This window comes from Eucyclogobius newberryi, unplaced genomic scaffold (assembly GCF_026437365.1).
Source record: "Eucyclogobius newberryi isolate DKJ021-1_F unplaced genomic scaffold, fEucNew1.0.hap1 SCAF_8, whole genome shotgun sequence".
NCBI lineage: Eukaryota > Metazoa > Chordata > Actinopteri > Gobiiformes > Gobiidae > Eucyclogobius > Eucyclogobius newberryi.
The window spans coordinates 16,511,664-16,531,185 of NW_027316500.1; the positions used below are offsets into that span (position 1 = coordinate 16,511,664).

General features: G+C 40.4%; 1 protein-coding gene across 1 annotated transcript; it reads left to right on the forward strand.

Moving 5' to 3' along the window:
- The first annotated feature begins 622 nt into the window (after positions 1-622).
- On the forward strand, positions 623-18,226 carry ugp2b (UDP-glucose pyrophosphorylase 2b). The gene is made up of 9 exons (XM_072436688.1): positions 623-762; positions 1,107-1,214; positions 3,227-3,412; positions 4,754-4,887; positions 14,765-15,062; positions 15,296-15,493; positions 16,345-16,587; positions 16,827-16,931; positions 17,073-18,226. Exons 1-9 carry the CDS (start codon positions 664-666, stop codon positions 17,178-17,180), a joined length of 1,479 nt encoding a protein of 492 aa, XP_072292789.1. The 5' UTR covers positions 623-663; the 3' UTR covers positions 17,181-18,226.
- The last annotated feature ends 1,296 nt before the right edge of the window (positions 18,227-19,522 follow it).

Genomic DNA, 19,522 nt, shown 5'->3' on the forward strand with positions numbered 1-19,522 from the left:
CAGGAGAAGCGAAGAAATGAGCGACTGTTTGGACTTGAGCTGAGGACGTTGACCGGTTTTTTGGGTTGTTTTTCCCCCTAATTTTAATCACATGTTTTGATAAATCTCTAATAAGGTGAAAAATGTATCTTCAAGGTAAGTCACCCAAGATGTTTGAAGTGGACTACGACCCTTTTTTAGACTATTATTTAAGGTTTTTCTTCTACGTAGCCCGCACTTTTTCTGTTTTCTATCTCTACAATATGGTGTTTGTGACATTTGAATCACTTTTTTTTATATTTTGAGTGAAGTGTATACCGTTTTTTTTACTTGCATATCAGACAGTTCTCATTGAAGTCATGTGATTAGAGAACCCAGGGGCCCCAACAGGTTGAGTGAATAAAGCTTCTTGTCATGCTTTTCTCTTAGCTGATGGCTACATCTACACTGTTTATCTTTACTACACAACGGTGCATTTTCTTTGTGCATCTGGAGTAGATCATCTCCACTCTGTATTGACTCATTCTAATCCAAGCAGTCTTCATAACCCTGCAGAATCATGTAATCATTCAGATGTAATCCAAACGCACCCACTAGAACCGTGCTTCTAATCTATTGTACTAATCTACTGCTCATAACTTCTCACTCTTCCCAGGTCTAATTAAGGGGGCACCTGATAAAAGCATGGCGCAGTTCCAGGAAATGATGCGACAGCAGCTGGAGAGCTCCATGCACACCGAGCTGGGAAAACTGCTGGAATCCTCCACAGGGGCAGAGAAAGACGTACGAAGCAAACGTTTGGTCACTGTTTATTTCTCTGGGAGCATCTGGTAGTGTTTAAGAGGGTGGTCCCACAAGATGCTTAGGAAAACAGTGGAGTGACACATACTGGAGCACAGTGCCAATTGAGTTCCACCAACATCCTCCTCACTGACTCCAATCTGTGTCATAATGGTGTCATCATGTTTACCAAACGTGTGCATCCATTTAAACCTATTTGGTGGACATGAGTTTTAAAGTCTGCTGCTATATTCCCATGCTAAACCCGCTCGTACTACTGCTTGATATTTAGGTAGGTAAATAAAGTCATGGTCTCAGGTTATTTATCTCTTCTGATCTCTTTCCAGGCTGGTAGAAAGGACTTTCAGGGTTTTGAGAAACTTTTCCACCGATTCCTTCAAGTCAAGGGACCATCTGTAGAATGGCCCAAAATACAAAGGCCTCCAGAAGATTCGGTAAGACATTTTTCAAGCAACAATGTTCTTAGATACCTTTTGTGCAGCTAATCTAATAATAACAAATCTTATTTGTATTATTTATGCCCACTAATAAGTGGTCATAGACTCCAAATACTTTGTGTTATATCAATTATATTTGTTTTGGCATCAAATGGTCTAAAGTTAGTTCTCAAACTTTTCATACTTACCATAACTAAACCAGGTTTAAAATGGGACCAAACTGGACTAAATATTAATACTTTGTTAGTTTCCAACCCAAAAATAGGACAAAGAATGCAAGATTGTGACATTGTTAAAGATTTAAAATGACTCATCATCTATGACGTTTTCCCTCATATCTATGTCTTTCATCAGTAATATCAGATGCCATTACTCCATTTACAAGGATAAAGTTTGCTTTAAGCTTGTGAGAACTGGGCGAAACAGAATTTCCTATCATCTATGTAAAGCTGTATATTTTCACACCACATAGCACAAAACACTCTTTCAGTAGCCTGCAGACTTTCTCTAGAGTTTGCTTTTTGATTAACTGTGTGGCTATGTGTGAAAGGTCTAGTATACTACAATGAATCTGCATACGATGAAAATGCAGTAACCAAGCTGCTGGTTGCAAATGAGCGTAATTTGCTCTTGTAAATCATGGCACATTTCCCATTTGCATAAGGGCTGAATCATTGTCGGTACGTAAGTATTGGTGTGATTGAGTAGCTTCATAAATTGCCTCCGGTTTGGCTGGTTGTGTTGAGTTGTGTGTTTTAATATGTTTGTTTTAACCCCTGAGTTGACATCACACAGTCACTGATGACCTGCCTGTACTAAGAGTCAAATAATGTAAAACAGAGTATGGATCTTTGCTATATTACTTGCTCCCGTTAGGGTCGCCGGTGGCTGGAGCCTATCCCAGTGACTTTGGGCTTTAGGCGGGGAACACCCTGGACAGGGGCCAGCTCGTCACAGGGTTAACACAGAGACAGAGACACACATTCACGCTCACATTCACTCACTAGGGGCAATTTACAGTTAACAATTTGACCTAACACATGCATGTCTCTGCATCAGAGTCAGAGTAGCAGACACACCAGGTCTGCTCCTCAAATAATCTAGTCGTTCCCTGAAAAAAAAACTGCTTTCGGTCAATCTGTTTTTCGTTACGAGTAGTAGAGTTTTGGAACACAATGCCATTGCACATACTCGACGCTAATACACACAGAACTTTTAAACGTATGTTGAAATCATGGTTATCGGCACTTGAGAAAGCGACATGTGACCATAGTGAAAAATGTTTCCTCTTCTGCTCTTGTGCTGCTGCCTAATGAGTCTCTGTCTAGTGTCATGTTTGTCCAGCGTTATTGTTGTCTATTGTTGTGCTCCTGCAGATTTCTGTAAATGTTTCACCCAGTAATCTGTTTTACATGGTAGTACTCGTAGTCTTTTATATTTTTGTCCTATTCCTAATTGCACTGTTTATAATGTAAATGTATGTTCAGCGTTAGCTTTCCTGTCAGTAATACGAGGTGTGGTTGTTTTGTGATGAGCTGCTTTTGTTGCGGTTGTAACTGCAGCCACCGCTCTGGGGTGGGAGGAGGTTGGACCGTGTGTTTGTGATGGCCCTATTTGCTGGTCTGTTCCGAGTTCAGCCTCAGATTTCACTGCAGGAAGAAAGTGAAAATAACCATTTAATTTCCTTGTTGACACAAAACACATTACAACAACACTCTGTTTAGACGGCTGGACGAGAATGACTTGACAATGCTTGACAATTGTTTTCTATTTGACGTTATTTCATTTTTTATTAGAACATAGATCAACAAAAACAAAGCAGCAACACAACAACAACACAAATAAGTTCACTGACATCACTTATATTCGCTTACAATTTGATTTATGGCACAAATATCATGTTACTACTATACTTTCTACTTATTTATTACTACATAGACATACATGGCTGTTTCTACGTGTTTGTACTGTGTAGAGGTGGTCTAACATTATTTCTCATTTTCTTGCAGATTCAACCTTATGATAAGATTGCAGCTCGCGGACTTCCTGATAATGTTGCCGATAGTCTGAATAAACTGGTGGTGGTCAAACTGAATGGAGGTCTGGGCACCAGTATGGGATGCAAAGGGCCCAAGAGCCTGATCGGTGTCCGCAACGAGAACACCTTTCTGGACCTCACTGTGCAGCAGATAGAGGTACAACCAATCACCATTTTCATCCAACTGGCAACTGAAAAAAAATAAAATAAAGTTTTTAAGACCATGTCAAACACACAATTGTGATTATGTTTATGTATCAAATGTATCCTGGGACAGGCACAAAGGGTACATGTGGTAGCCGTGACTTCGTAAATGCAAAGTTCAAAATTGAGCTACCAATCTTTTAAACATAAAAATGCACCAGGGAGGAATTTGGCTGGAGAAATAAATGTTTTAAATGAAGAAATGCATCCTGCACTTCCATTTATTTTTTTTACCCCAACAATTGTGGCAGTTTTGTTTTTGGATTAACCATTTTTTAATAGAATGTAGATCCCTGGTACATTATGGGAAATCTATCTAATTGCACATTGTCATTGAATATGTATGTCCTTGGATTGAAAGTACCAGTCAGTGATCCTTTTTGTGGACACATAGTGTCATTACTGCATGTTTCGTCGGTGTTTGGAGAGCCATGCATTTTTAAACAGTCTCAGTAAAAGTGGTAGTCAAAGAGGATCTGTTACATTATGGGCCTCAGGTTCTGAAGGCTCAGGACAAACAGAGGAGCCAGTGTGCTGCTGGAGAGGGCCAAATATATATAAAATGGAAACAGTGTTAACTCGGAAGGTTTGGGGTTTTGAGCTTTTACATTGGAGGTCTTGACTTGAAAATAAGTTTTTAAGCTCATATTTACAAATTTAGATAATTGTCTGCACAACTCTCAAACACACAGTTTTTCACCCGTCTTCAGTTTACTTTACTTATCACAAATATTGAAAATGTTTTAAAATTATTTACAATTTTAAACATTATAATGTAATTTGTTAGTTTGTTTGAGGTATTTGTTTGCCTTTGGTTGAAGTTCAAAATGGACTTTTAAGTTCACCGTGAAGCGAGGTTGCAAAGTCATTGAAGCAGACCCAAAATGTGTTCCATGAGGGAATTATTGTGCATTTCCGAGCCCCCCCACGGGACACGTCTCTTTCCTGCAGCAGCAGATTGCCCTCACTGTCCGAGACACGGTTCTCCATTTTCTGCTCATGTTTACTCACATTACCTTTGGTCTCGGATAGAGTTTTTAGAAAATGGATGCCGAACACAACCAACTTAAGAAGAATGTTTGTTTAACCACACGTGTTCACAGTGGAAAAGCCAGAACAGAAAACGGTTGTAGATTATGTATACAAACGTGATGACAGAGCAAGTCAAGTCTATAAAATAAAACCAACTTCAGAATACTTCAAATAGAAACATGAAAAGGTGTTTGTACCATCTGAATACTTGCAACTGTCAAAATGGCAAACTGACAAATTATTTCCTGTGTTCCTGTTTTAGCACCTAAACAAGACCTACAAAACCGATGTGCCACTGGTGCTCATGAACTCCTTCAATACAGACGAAGACACAAAGAAAATCCTGCAGAAGTACACCCACACCCAGGTCAAGATACACACCTTTAACCAAAGCAGGTAAATACACGTGCAAATAGGACTTTGAATAAAGGCAGAAACATGTACTGTACACACTAGGACTGGGTCACAATACAATACATCCCAATGCTCGGGATTTGATAGATTATGTGTCCTGGTACATGGATAACATGTCCTATGATGAAGTCACATTTTCAGCCTTTATGAATCGGAGTATAATTCTTAATAGTTTATAGGTTCAGAAGTGTAGAACTCAGTAATTTATAATGACTTTATGTTGTTTAAGAGTATCACGATACTCGTCTCTATCAGAAGGAGTTTATTGCTATTGCCAATGAAAAGAATTCACAAACATTGAACTTGCTTTAGTGATTCGGTGCGATATAAAACTATGAACAATAATAAAGCATGTATAAAATCAAAAAGGCCATTCATTAATTCATGTGCAATCTATGTGCCGTCGTGACACATATTCATGTGCAATTACTGTCGTGATCACATGCAATGGTATTTATGTATGTATTTATTTATTTTTATCTTTATTATTTTTCCGCTCCATCCCTTGTTGGGAAATGGGAGGTTTTGTTTATAGGAGATCTTCTACTGAGAGTGTTTTTCAAACTTCCTATAAGTGATCTGTTCTTTTCTTCTGTATCTACCTCTGTATCTACCTGCGTTGCATCAATGAAATTTCCCCATGTGGGACATTAAAGGAACATCTTATCTTATCTTAAAGAAAAAACAATTCAAATCTGCTATAGGATAAAAATAGGCTTACTATGTACACACAATTTACAGTTAAATTTACAGACTTAGTGCAGAATACGAATATCCGAATGTATCGTAACGAACTTCTTGGCAATACCTGTATCGGTATTGCCAAGAAGTTCGTTACGATACATCTCGATCTATTGAGAAAAGTTTTAGTATGCACAATGGTGGGCCGTGATTGTAGTGTTTCTTTACCCTCTGTTAAAAACCCTGTGCACCAGAGATGTGGTTTGTTATGCAACATTTCTCAACATTATGATGACAAAGGAAACTCAAATAACTGATGATTCCCAAAAGACGTTTGAAGGTCAATGTGACGTAAGGCAACTGCTCTATTAGTTAAGCTGTTTGCAATGCGACTTTCATGGTGACAGAATCATCTTCTGGGCCTTTTGGCATTTGCTTTAGGCTGTAGAAAGAGACTAAGTATGTCACATCATATTTAAAGCTCCAATATGTAACTTTAACTAAGAAATGTTCTAAAATACTGTTGTACTTTAGACAATTATGTTTTTATTGCTTTTAAACTGTAGGAAAATGTGCTTCCTCACAGTGAGCAGGCTTTCAGCTCCAAAAACCTGACTCATGCTTTTTTTAAATGGAAATGTTCCTTTGGCTATAATATTCCACAGTATGGCATTAAACATACCAATCTTCTCCACTGAGAATGCATGGTTGAACTTTCTATTTCCGTGAAATCATGCCGGTGACGTGGCATCTGTAGAAAGTTACATGTTGTTGCTATGATGCACTAAAGGCCATATCAACTGGTTACTGCCAGATCTCAGAAGCTAAGCAGGGTCCTGGTACTTGGATGGAAGACCACTGGGGCCACGGGGGTTGTTGTGTGTCCTTGGGCAAGACACTTCACCCACCTTTCCTCCCCTTTCTTCCCGTGTGCATGTATGCTGGTGTATGAAAGGGTGTTTGTGAGGGTGAATACGGGACAATGGATTAACCAATGGGTGCAGTCCGGTGTGTTTACAGTATGTTAATTAACGGTTGTCATGTACAGTATGTTAATTAATTTGCACTGTCACACACACACATGATTGTACTAGGGTGGAACAAGAATAACAAGAAATACAGCCGCAAGCGGCAACGATCGGCCCTCGCCACGCCGCCGCCACGCAAGAGGAGGAGGCGCTAACGCGCCCCAATTTCCCTTTTATTACATCTACTGCTGAATCTGTGACGCTGTCACATCTTCCACCCTTTGTTTTACCATTCAAAAAACAATTTTATTTTGAATTCTTGGCAAAATGTGCCGCACAGAGACCGTGACTCTTTGAATAAAAATGTGGATAACTTTTACCCCTGAAGATGAGTTTCACCAAATTTCAGGTTAATAGGGCTCGTGAAAGTATAAAGTATAAGCATGTTCTGGCAATTTCCCCATTGGAATAACATGGGAGGTTTCAGTCATTGTTGGCAAAGCCGTAACAATTATGACATGGGTCTCATTGACTTTTTTGATGGGGATGCCAAAATTGAGTTGTGTGTCAAATTTCATAAAATTTCGCAAAACTAAACATTTAACCTCCATATAAAATCTGTAGGGGGCGCTGTGGCGGCAAATTAATTTATTTCACTTCAAGTAGGTTTAGGGCAAAGAGTTTAACAACTGATTCTAATTTGACGCAATTCGGACTTTATCTAAGCAAACGGCAGAAATGTTAAATTTGGGAGATTTCTGAAATTCTAGCTAAAGTTTGCGGCTTCGCCGCACAGAGACCGTGAGAGGTATCAATGTAATTTGAATAACTTTTGATGTCCCACTCCTCAGTAGCATTTTCACCAAATTTCAGCTTTTTAGGGCCACCGCCCTGGGAGGAGTTAGTAAAAGTACGACGTTTGGAAAAACTCCGAAGTCCTGCTTAGCCGTTTTTGAACCAATATGGCCGACATTTGGTTGGGTGGACGGCGTTGCCGTAATAATATTTTTTACTTCTCTTGTCACCATCTACCTCTGCGCCAAATTTCATGATTCTACGATCAGATTTTTTTTGGGTCATTTCCTATCTCTCAATGCATTTTTGGTACATTTGGGGGTGCTGACGCGCCATTTTTTTATTTTTGAAAAGGGAAATAGCCAGAAAGTAGAGAGGCACAATTTTTAGAGGTGTGCAAATTTTTTTGACTTTTCGTCAATGTTCACTGGGTGAAAAATAGGGGGGTTGGTCCCGAGAAGAAAGAAAGAAAGAAGAAAGAAAGAATAATATTCCGATGCGAAAACAATGTTTCCCATTTTTCAAATATCATAAACTATACATTTTCGGAAAGTGCTCGCGCTTTCCTACCTCATGGTGTGGGTCCCTGGTCACTGACGGGTACTTTCGTTAATTTTGAGTGGGCTCCGCCCACTTTGTTTTTTTGGCCCTCTATACAGTAATAATGTTCAATTTTTGCATTACATGCTTATATGAACGGAACGTGCAAGAGATGGGGAACGTATTCGTGAGCTACTTAGCGCAAATTAGTGCTTTATATACTTCCCAATGTAAAGTGCTCGTTTAGTGCGCACTTTTGCACGGGCTTCGCCCGTTTACAACGGTAATGTTCCATTTTCCTGTTACTAATTAGTATGCACGGGGCGTGGAGGAGTGCGTTAGTGAGTGTTTGGAAGTGGGCGAGCGCTTCGCGCTCGATTACGTGCGCACTTTCGCAGCCGTGCTTCGCATGGCCTTACGGGACTAATAGGCCTCTCGCCAGCTTCTGGCGCTCGGGCCTAACTAGAAAATCTGCGTCTCTCCCTCTCCCCCCCTCTCTCGCTCTCGCTCGATCTCGCTCGACTGGCTCCGTCACAAAATTCTAAAGAATAAAGCCTAAAGAATTCCGCAGACACTCATAATGCCCAAATTCATTTTAAATGGGGAAAAAGTACTAATACTTTTGAAGATTCTGCAAAAAGTACAAGTTGTTCAAATGTCAAGTTGAAACTGGCTAAATGAAAAATCATGGAAAATGATAATAATAAAAAAGTTAAAGCCGCAAGCGGCATCCAACGGCCCTCGCGGGCCGCCGGCCTTCCGACTCTGCTCTCTGCATTTTACAGAGATGGCGCTAACGCAATTGTCTAAGAACTAAGACAGTGACACATTGGACATGTACAATGCTGTGCTTAACCAGTGCAAATGAACACAAATGTCGGTCAAATGTGCAGCTCCATCGCACAGAGACCGTGACACTTGGAATAAAAATATGGATAACTTTTGATGCTCCGCTTGTGTAGATTATTTTCCCCAAATATCAGCTTGATCGAGCTATTGCCCACAGAGGAGTTCATTAAAGTGTGAAGCGTAAATGTGAACATTTCAAGGATTTGCCGTTTTTCCCATTTGTGACAGTATGTTTGCAGCTCCACGGCACAGAGACCGTAGCACTTAAAATCAAAATATGGATAACTTTTGATGCCCCGTTTGTGTAGATGATTTCCCCAAATATGAACTTGATCGAGCTATCGCCCTAGGAGGAGTTCGTTAAAGTGTGAAGCGTAAAAATGTGGTCATTTTAGAGATTTCGTTGTTTTCCCATTTGTGACATATATTTGCGGGTCCGCCACACAGAGACTGTAGCACTTAGAATCAAAATATGGATAGGTTTTGATGCCCCGCTTGTGTAGATGATTTTCCCCAAATATGAGTTTGATCTGACAATCGCCCTAGGAGGAGTTTGTTAAAGTGTGAAGCGTAAAAATGTGGTGATTTGAGCGATTTTCCCATTAGGATAACATGGGATGTTTCTGTCATCGCTACGGTTACGCCGTACAAAATATGACTTTGGCTCTCATACTTGTATGATCAGGATGGCAAATTAGAATTTAGTGCAAAATGTCATGTCATTTGGAAAAACTCTATTGTTTATAGGCCACTCTGAAGGCCAAATAGTCAGAATTCTGGGAAACGTTTGCGGCTCCGTCGCACAGAGACCGTAAAAGTTATCCTTAAAATTTGGATAACTTTAGATGCCCCACTTGTCTAGAGGACGTACACTGATTTTGAGGTTGGTGGGCAAAATGCACTAGGAGGACTTCGTTAAAGTGTAAAACATAAAAATGTGGTAATTTGAGAGATTTTGTGGTTTTCCCGTAGGGATAACATGGGAGGTTTCTGTCATCGCTACGACTACGCCGTAAAAATTTAGGCATTTTTGTGATTGGCTTTTGTGATCGGGTCGGCAAAATAGAATTTTGGGTAAAGTTTAGACAATTTTGGTAAAACAAATTTTTGACCTTCAATGTTAATTTAAAGGTCACTCTGTAGGGGGCGCTATCGCGGCCATTTCAATTTTGTCAGCCTAAACTGGTCCAAACTAGAAAGTTAAACAACTGATTCAAATTTGGTCCTAATCGGACTGGTTTTGATCAAATGGGAGCAATTTTTAGATCTGCAATATCCCAAAATAAGTTGTCCAACTTTGCGGCTGCGCCGCACACAGACCGTAAAAGGTATCTAAAAAAATTTGATAACTTTAGATGCCCCACTTGTCCAGAGAATGTACGCCGATTTTGAAGTCGGTGGGCAAAACGCCCTAGGAGGAGTTCGTCAAAGTTTGACGTGAACAAAATGACTAACACAGCGTATTTTCATTTTCAAAGGAAGATGGCGGCCATAGGGTAAGTCTGGGGGCGTGGCCACAATGATTTTTTTTGTTCGTCCTCACGAGAGGAATGCGTGTCCCGAATTTCGTAGCTTTACGCCAAAGTTGACCTCGGGGCGTCTCCCATAGGCGCAATGTATTTTGACTTTTGTCGGTGGCGCTGTCGCGCCATTTAAAAAAAAAAAAAAAAAATGGCCCAGAAAAAATAAAATTTTCCGCCGATTCTGAATTTTGGGCAAAGTTTGGTGAGTTTTTGAGCATGTTCAGGGGGTCAAATTAGAGATCAAAGCGCTGAAGAAGAACAAGAAAAAATATAGCCGCAAGCGGCAATGATCGGCCCTCGCTACGCCGCCGCCACGCCGCAAGAGGAGGGGGCGCTAACGCGCCCCAATTGTCCTTTTATTACGCCTACTGCTGAATCTGTGACGCTGTCACATCTTCTCCCCTTTGTTTTACCATCAAAAAGCTATTTTATTTTGAATTCTTGGCAAAATGTGCGGCTTTGCCGCACAGACACCGTGACTCTTTGAATAAAAATGTGGATAACTTTTGATGGTCCACCCCTGAAGATGAGTCTCACCAAATTTCAGGTTAATATGTCTAACGCCCTAAGAGGAGTTTGTGAAAGTCTAAAGTGTAAACATGTTCTGGCGATTTCCCCATTGGAATAACATGGAAGGTTTCGGTCATCGTTACGGCAAAGCCATAACAATTATGACATGGGTCTCATTGACTTTTTTGATGGGGATGCCAAAATTGAGTTGTGTGTCAAATTTCATATAATTTCGCAAAACTAAATATTTAACCTCCATATAAAATCTGTAGGGGGCGCTGTGGCTCCAAATTAATTTATTTCACTTCAAGTAGGTTTAGGGCAAAGAGTTTAACAACTGATTCTAATTTGACGCAATTCGGACTTTATCTGCGCAAACGGCAGAAATGTTAAATTTGGGAGATTTCTGAAATTCTTGCTACAGTTTGCGGCTTTGCCGCACAGAGACCGTGACAGGTATCAATGTAATTTGGATAACTTTTGATGTCCCACTCCTCAGTAGCATTTTCACCAAATTTCAGCTTTTTAGGGCCAACGGCCTGGGAGGAGTTCGTAAAAGTACGACGTTTGGAAAAACTCCGAAGTCATGTTTAGCCATTTTTGAAGCAATATGGCCGACATTTGGTTGGGCGGACGGCGTTGCCGTAATAATATTTTTTACTTCTCTTGTCACCATCTACCTCTGCGCCAAATTTCATGATTCTACGATCAAATTTTTTTTGGGTCATTTCCCATCTCTCAATGCATTTTTGGTACATTTGGGGGCGCTGACGCGCCAATTTTTTTTATTTTAGAAAAGGGAAATAGCCAGAATGTAGAGAGGCACGATTTTTAGAGGTGTGCAAATTTTTGTGACTTTTCGTCAATGTTCACTGGGTGAAAAATAGGGGGGTTGGTCCCGAGAAGAAGAAGAAGAAGAAGAAGAATTAAAGCCGCAAGCGGCATCCAACGGCCCTCGCGGGCCGCCGGCCTTCCGACTCTGCGCTTTTGACTTGATAAAGATGGCGCCCTTATTGTGTGTTGAATAAAAAAAGAACTTGACAGACGGCGACACATTGGACATGGCCAATCCAGTGGAAATGAACACAAATGTCGGTCAAATGTGCGGGTCCGCCGCACAGAGACCGTGACACTTGGAATAAAAATATGGATAAGTTTTGATGCCCCGCTTGTGTAGATGATTTTCCCCAAATATGAGTTTGATCGGACAATCGCCCTAGGAGGAGTTCGTTAAAGTGTGAAGCGTAAAAATGTGGTGATTTGAGCGATTCTACGATTTTCTCATAAGGATAACATGGGATGTTTCTGTCATCGCTACGGTTACGCCGTACAAAATATGACTTTGGCTCTCATACTTGTATGATCAGGATGGCAAATTAGAATTTTGTGCAAAATATCATGTCATTTGGAAAAACTCTATTGTTTATAGGCTACTCTGAAGGCCAAATAGTCAGAATTCTGGGAAACGTTTGCGGCTCCGTCGCACAGAGACCGTAAAAGTTATCCTTAAAATTTGGATAACTTTAGATGCCCCACTTGTCTAGAGGACGTACACCGATTTTGAGGTTGGTGGGCAAAACGCACTAGGAGGAGTTCGTTAAAGTGTGAAACATAAAAATGTGGTAATTTGAGAGATTTTGTGGTTTTCCCATAGGGATAACATGGGATGTTTCTGTCATCGCTACGACTACGCCGTAAAAATTAAGGCATTTGTCTGATTGGCTTTTGTGATCGGGACGGCAAAATAGAATTTTGGGTAAAGTTTAGACAATTTTGGTAAAACTAATTTTTGACCTTCAATGTTAATTTAAAGGTCACTCTGTAGGGGGCGCTATCGCGGCCATTTCAATTTTGTCAGCCTAAACTGGTCCAAACTAGAAAGTTTAACAACTGATTCAAATTTGGTCCTAATCGGACTGGTTTTGATCAAATGGGAGCAATTTTTAGATCTGCAATATTCCAAAATAAGTTGTCCAACTTTGCGGCTGCGCCGCACACAGACCGTAAAAGGTATATCAAAAAATTGGATAACTTTAGATGCCCCACTTGTCCAGAGGACGTACGCCGATTTTGAAGTCGGTGGGCAAAACGCCCTAGGAGGAGTTTGTCAAAGTTTGACGTGAACAAAATGGCTAACACAGCGTGTTTTCATTTTCAAAGGAAGATGGCGGTCATAGGGTAAGTTTGGGGGCGTGGCCACAATAATATTTTTTTTTTGTCCTCACGAGAGGAATGTGTGTTCCGAATTTCGTAGCTCTACGACAAAGTTGACCTCGGGGCGTCTCCCATAGGCGCAATGTATTTTGACTTTTGTCGGTGGCGCTGTCGCGCCATTTTTTAACGGAAAAAAAAAATGGCCCAGAAAAAATCAAATTTTTCGCCGATTCTGAATTTTGGGCAAAGTTTGGTGAGTTTTTGAGCATGTTCAGGGGGTCAAATTAGAGCTCAAAAAGCAGAAGAACAAGAAAAATAATAAAAAAAAAAAATAATATTTTTAGCAAAAACAATATAGCCGTTTCCACTATAACAACAAATTATACATCGTTTGAAAGCTCTAAGCCTTCCCGATGCCGCCATGGGGTGGAATCATCATTACGAGCGCTTACGCGCTCGTCACTCCCTATTCCGTCGGGATGCCCCGCCCACTCCCCATAGACTTCCATTGATTTGAGCAGATACAAGCATGGCCCATGCCTGCGGCATGGACTCTCGCGTACGGGACGATGCCAGGAGGGTTTTTGGAGGAATGCAGCGCTTCGCGCTGCTGTTGTCAACAATGAGTTAATTGTTGAATATTTCTGTCATAGCAGGAGTAAGTATGCATGATCCATGCCTTCGGCATGGGCTAGTTCACTGTACTTGCCAGGGGCGACGGGGTACCAAACAGGTTGACAAACAGGTTGACAGTTGGCCCAGTTGGAGCAATAGGCCCTCCGCCCTGCTGGGGCTCGGGCCTAAATATTCCGATGCGAAAACAATGTTTCCCATTTTTCAAATATCATAAACTATACATTTTCGGAAAGCGCTCGCGCTTTCCTACCTCATGGTGTGGGTCCCTGGTCACTGACGGGTACTTTCGATAATTTTGAGTGGGCTCCGCCCACTTTGTGTTTTTGGCCCTCTATACAGTAATAATGTTCAATTTTTGCATTACATGCTTATATGCACGGAACATGCAAGAGATGGGGAACGTATTCGTGAGCTACTTAGCGCAAATGAGTGCTTTATATGGGGATGTCGGTGTAATCCCTCATTCGTCCAGGCGTGTTCCATAGTAGAAAAAGCTTCAGTTGTAGTCATCTGGACTCAGTTAGAAAAAATAGACGTTTCGACTCTCATCCAAGAGTCATTGTCAATAAAAGAATTTAGATCGAGAACTCTGATATTAATACTGTTCTGTGGTAAGACCCGCCCATTGGGCGGAGCCTTCCTGAAGTAGAAAGAGTTGTTTGTTTCAACAGAAACTCCCCCCTTGTATCTACCGAGCTAGCCTATTCAGAATTTTAATGGGCTATTAGAATCCTCTTTGTCTTTGTGAGACCCTGGCTCAACCACCCTGAGTACCTGATTAGCATCTAAATGTACTGAACTACGTGCACACTTTCGCAGCCGTGCTTCGCACGGCCTTACGAGATTAATAGGCCTCTCGCCAGCTTGTGGCGCTCTGGCCTAAATACGTGAAATACAAGAACATATAGTGCCTACGTGACATCACGAAGACACTCAAATAGACTTCTCGCTCAGGCTTAATTACTCCAAACAACCAGTTCAAGGAATGCGCAAGGAAGTTCACTTACTGTAATTTACTCTTAATGTTGTACTTTAAATGTTAACATCTGTAGATTTGTTCTGACTGTTGCTTCTACATAAATGAAATAAAACATACACAGCATGTGAGGTTTGCATTGGATGGGGCGACAAATACAGTAGACAAATCTTCATTCATTTTTTAGCATGCATTTGATTTATAGTATGTTTTTTGCTTTCTTGCAGGTATCCTCGCATCAACAAAGAATCTCTCCTTCCCGTCTCCACTAACATGAGCATGAGTGGGTCCAGTGCAGAGGGCTGGTACCCCCCGGGCCACGGCGACATCTACGCCAGCTTCCACAACTCAGGCCTCCTTGACCAGCTCATCGCAGATGGGAAGGAGTACATCTTTGTGTCCAACATAGACAACCTGGGAGCCACTGTAGATTTGCACATTCTCCACCACTTAGTCACCCAGCCAAATGGGAAACGCTGCGAGTTTGTAATGGAGGTGACGGACAAAACACGTGCTGATGTTAAGGTATGAAGCATTCTCCTTGGTATTTTAAGTCATAAAAGAAGCAGATTCACCACATCAAAATCAGGACCAAATCCGACACTAACCTGGACTAGATCATCATTAAACATGGACTTAAACAGGACCAAATCAATTCCGCATCAGGACTAAAAAGTGCTCAAATCTTGGCCCAAAGAAGTACAGTTTTTGTAGTAGTAGTTGACTTATTTTGTATTGATGCTTATTTTTACTTGCAGGGTGGTACACTGATTGAATATGCCGGCAAACTGCGCTTACTAGAGATTGCCCAGGTCCCTAAAGCACATGTGGATGAATTTAAATCTGTCTCAAAGTTTAAAATCTTCAACACGAACAACTTGTGGATTTCTCTGGCTGCTATCAAGAGACTGCAGGAGGAAATTGCAATGGACATGGAGATCATAGTCAACCCTAAGGTGAGGCTGCTCGGTACTCTTCATGTCATGTTTATGGTTTAAGATAATGACTTTGAGGAAGCGCATTGTGAAATTCTTGACTGACTTCTTGACGTGACTTGCGCAATCAAGATAACTCAAAATGTAATGGCACAAACATCCCATTTTTCTGGTGGAACGTGAAGTCTGTTATGTTGCTTTCATTGGGATTCATTCCTTTTGATTACAATACATATGAAAATGGTTTTGTGTTTAAAATGTGTTTGTCTCTATCTGAGTCTCTACTATGGCTTTTTGGCTCAACATCTAAATAGTATTTAAAAAAAAAAAGGAATTTCAAGGTCATTTTTGGCTTGTGTGTTTGCGCGTATGTTTTATAGCACTCTGAAACTGATAATCAGTATAGCAGTGGTGTAATATGTTACTAAATAAGGTTCACCTCTTTATCTTTGGCGTTCTATTTATTGCCTTTTTTTTTGTTGAAGCTGTTAAAGCAATCTTACTTTAGGTAATTTGTTCCCTTCAGTCTGATTTTAGGCCTTTATTTCTCAACTTTAATTATCAAACAGACCTTTTGCCTAATCAAAACATTCAGTACACAGTACACATTCACTAATAAATCCACTGCATCCCCTTTATTGCTACACAGTACTTTTATTTATGTCATAAAATTATGTATTATTTAGTCAGAAATTCCTAATCAAATAAGTCAAGTCACAAGCTTCAACCAAACCAAACTCATTATAATGTATTGGGTTGCATAAAGAATATTAATAAGTGTCAAAATCATCTCATGCTCATTTCACATTGTCCTACAAGAACACTTATGTTGACTACAGTGACGTCAAATGTCTTTTTCTCTATGTTTGCAGACTCTGGATGGGGGTCAGAATGTGATTCAGTTGGAGACGGCTGTAGGTGCAGCCATCAAATGTTTTGACAATGCCCTGGGAATTAATGTCCCGCGCAGTCGCTTTCTCCCGGTGAAGACCACCTCTGACCTGCTGCTGGTCATGTCCAACCTCTACAGCCTGGAGGCTGGATCTCTGACTATGAGCCCCAAGAGAGAGTTCCCCACAACGCCACACGTCAAACTCGGCAGCTCCTTCACTAAGGTTCACTCTACAAACACTATGACACGCCCGTTATTTCTATGTTCTCTTATTTCCTACATTTCTGGTGAAAGATGAGTTAAAGTCATACTTTGGAACATTCCAGACACTCGTAATGACTATATGGTTTAGTGATATTTATTGGCTGAAATGCTACGCAGTGGGGCTTTAATGTTTCTTGATTCAAACAGTAAAGCTATGCGTGTTCCATACTCATCACATGAACTGTTCTCTGTTCTTAGGTTCAAGAATACTTGATGCGTTTTGAGAGCATCCCAGACATGCTGGAGCTCGACCACCTCACTGTGTCTGGAGACGTCACATTTGGGAAAAATGTCTCTTTGAAGGTAAGTCTTAATACAAGATGTGTATATTTTGTATATAAAAGACTTACAAAATATACATCTGTGGAAAGCTTGTAGAATAGCATTGTTTTGTCTTTGTTTTTGATGTGTTTTAAATTGACCAATCGCGCTTCCTCCTTCCAGGGAACCGTCATCATTATTGCCAATCACGGAGATCGAATTGACATTCCTGCCGGTTCTATGCTGGAGAACAAAATTGTATCTGGAAACCTGCGCATTCTTGATCACTGAGTTCCTTTACAACCCATCAAACAAATCCACCTGTAACGTATGACCAAGCTGGCTTTATAACTCCATTTACATGTGAAATCCCTGTTTGTCATTAAATAGATGCAGAAAAGATGTAGCAGCACAAGCAGTGCTTTGATTTACATCATTTGAATTTGCTCCCACAATGCAAGTTAAAAGTAAGGAATAGTATATATATATATATATTTTTTTGCAATTACAACTGTCATAAAGGGTTATAATTAATTGTATCAACTTTAAAACCCAACAATATTCAAGTACATTTATTTGACTTAGAGCTTACAGTACTGCAAAAGTGACATATAAAAACATTAGTATGATTACATACAACAGAAACCAGTGAACTGTTTTGTTTAACAGTATTTTTCAATAAAATTTCATGACTGCATGATTATGTTTAGATGATACTATGCTTCAGTCGTCATCTGAATATTGTCTAACATAAAGTTTGTCAAACTGAATACCAGAGGTTATAGTCTCATTGTTTTGTCATGTATGCAATTGTTATTATAAATGACTTAAACAGATGCGCCTTCCAAATGTGCATTTAAAGAGTACGCCTTAATGAAAAAACACAATTTGCTACAATTGTCACTTTAACACCAGAAAGTAAAAATGAAGTCCTTTCGTTGAATGCCTGAATATTGCTTCTGTCACATTGTATCCAAGATATGCCAGCAATTTTGTTTGTCCAAAAAGTGAAGGCCTTTTGTATTTAGTGAAGTATCTGTCTGAGTGAATCCGTTATGTATTCCCTTTATCATAGAGTTATTGATGACCTTCATGTTGTCTAATGCCTCCATGTCAGTTTAACTCTGCAGTAGTTCATTTAGGGACAACACAAGGAGGTGCAATATTTTATGCAGTGTTGATTTTAGACACTTGACTGTAACTGATGCAGAACATGGTAAAGATTGTGAGACTGATATGTGTGGAACAAATGTCTGAAAGCAATAAGTGTTAATGAGTGCGAGCTCTCAGCCCAGTTCTGGACCCTCTGAGCTGAATAAAGTGCAATATGAACACTGCTTATGCATCTTGTCATCTGTGCCTTTTTAAATCAGCCAGTCCATATTTAGGCCTGAGATCTGGTAGTTCTGGAGTTAAGTTTATAATGCCTTGACATTGTTTGGATGAACCAGATCCAATAAGTAATGTTTTGCACATTACTGACCTCTTGTGGCTATATCTGATTGAAGGAGGAGCCCTTAAATGAAGCCAAGCCATTACTGAACCTATTACCAGTGTAAATTGGATAAATGAAACCATGACTCCATCTGATAACACTTTTTACACTTTATTGTTTAAAGTTGTTACAAAAGTGTATGCTTCAAACATTCTTTCGCCTGTAAGCACAAGGAGAGGAGGGACAGTGCAGGAGCAGGTGGACTATGGCAGGACAGACATGGACATAACAGTACAGCGTGAAGAAGCCCTTTCTCGTGTGTCTTCTCCACAAAACAAAAGCACTGAACTTTGTTGAGGTATCCTCATTAGACCTACCTTAGCTATCTATGTATGTGATTCAGCTGGGTGTTTTCTCCCTGAGATGAGATGTGTGTCGCAGTCCGAGCATAGGGAAGACCTTGGTGAGAACTGTGTGGACAGACAAACATTCAAATGATCCTCTGGCATAATATCGCCTGATACCTGCACACTCCCGCTGCTTTGGAGTGAAGGCTTCTACAGTGCGTGTCTCACTTTTATGCACCTGATCTTGTCAACAAGCATGCAAAATATCAAGACTGCTACACCTTTCAAATTATTGTATTCCACTCTAGTCAATATTCTTTCACTCTGGTATGAAGCTACTTCTGTAGCCACGTCTGCCCTGGGCTAGACTGACAGAAACTATTCATGTGAGAAATAAATGCAGCAGTCTTGACATTTTGTATTCAGTGATGAGCTTGTTTCACTTGAGAATCTTTAAAAAACTCGAATAACTTTGCATACAGGTTTAAAATATGTTATACACAGTCTTCTGATGCAGTATTACTGCAAAAACAGCAACAGTAGAGTAACAGTCTGAATGCTGCTGTTATTAATACTGGGAAGGATATTTATTTAGGTTAAGTTCCAACTTTCACATGAAACATGAGCAGGTCTGCCTTCCTGAAGTCTGCCAGTGTGATTTTGATGTTTGTGATAGTTTTGCTACATATCTGCAGTGTTGTGGCTGATTTGTTGTCACATTCACTCATCCACACAGAGTTTCCTCTTTAAAGGGCTGGCTGCTTACACAGATGCCTTATTTTCCATAATGCTTTGGGGAGATTCCCAAATGTATTGCTTTGAATGTGAAAAGGCCAATGATGCATGTTTCC

Coding starts and splice junctions, on each gene's coding strand:
- ugp2b (XM_072436688.1), top strand. CDS start 664: ATGGCGCAGTTCCAGGAAATGATGCGACAGCAGCTGGAGAGCTCCATG. Junction 3,413..4,753: donor TCACTGTGCAGCAGATAGAG/GTACAACCAATC, acceptor TTCCTGTTTTAG/CACCTAAACAAGACCTACAA. Junction 15,063..15,295: donor AAACACGTGCTGATGTTAAG/GTATGAAGCATT, acceptor TTTTACTTGCAG/GGTGGTACACTGATTGAATA.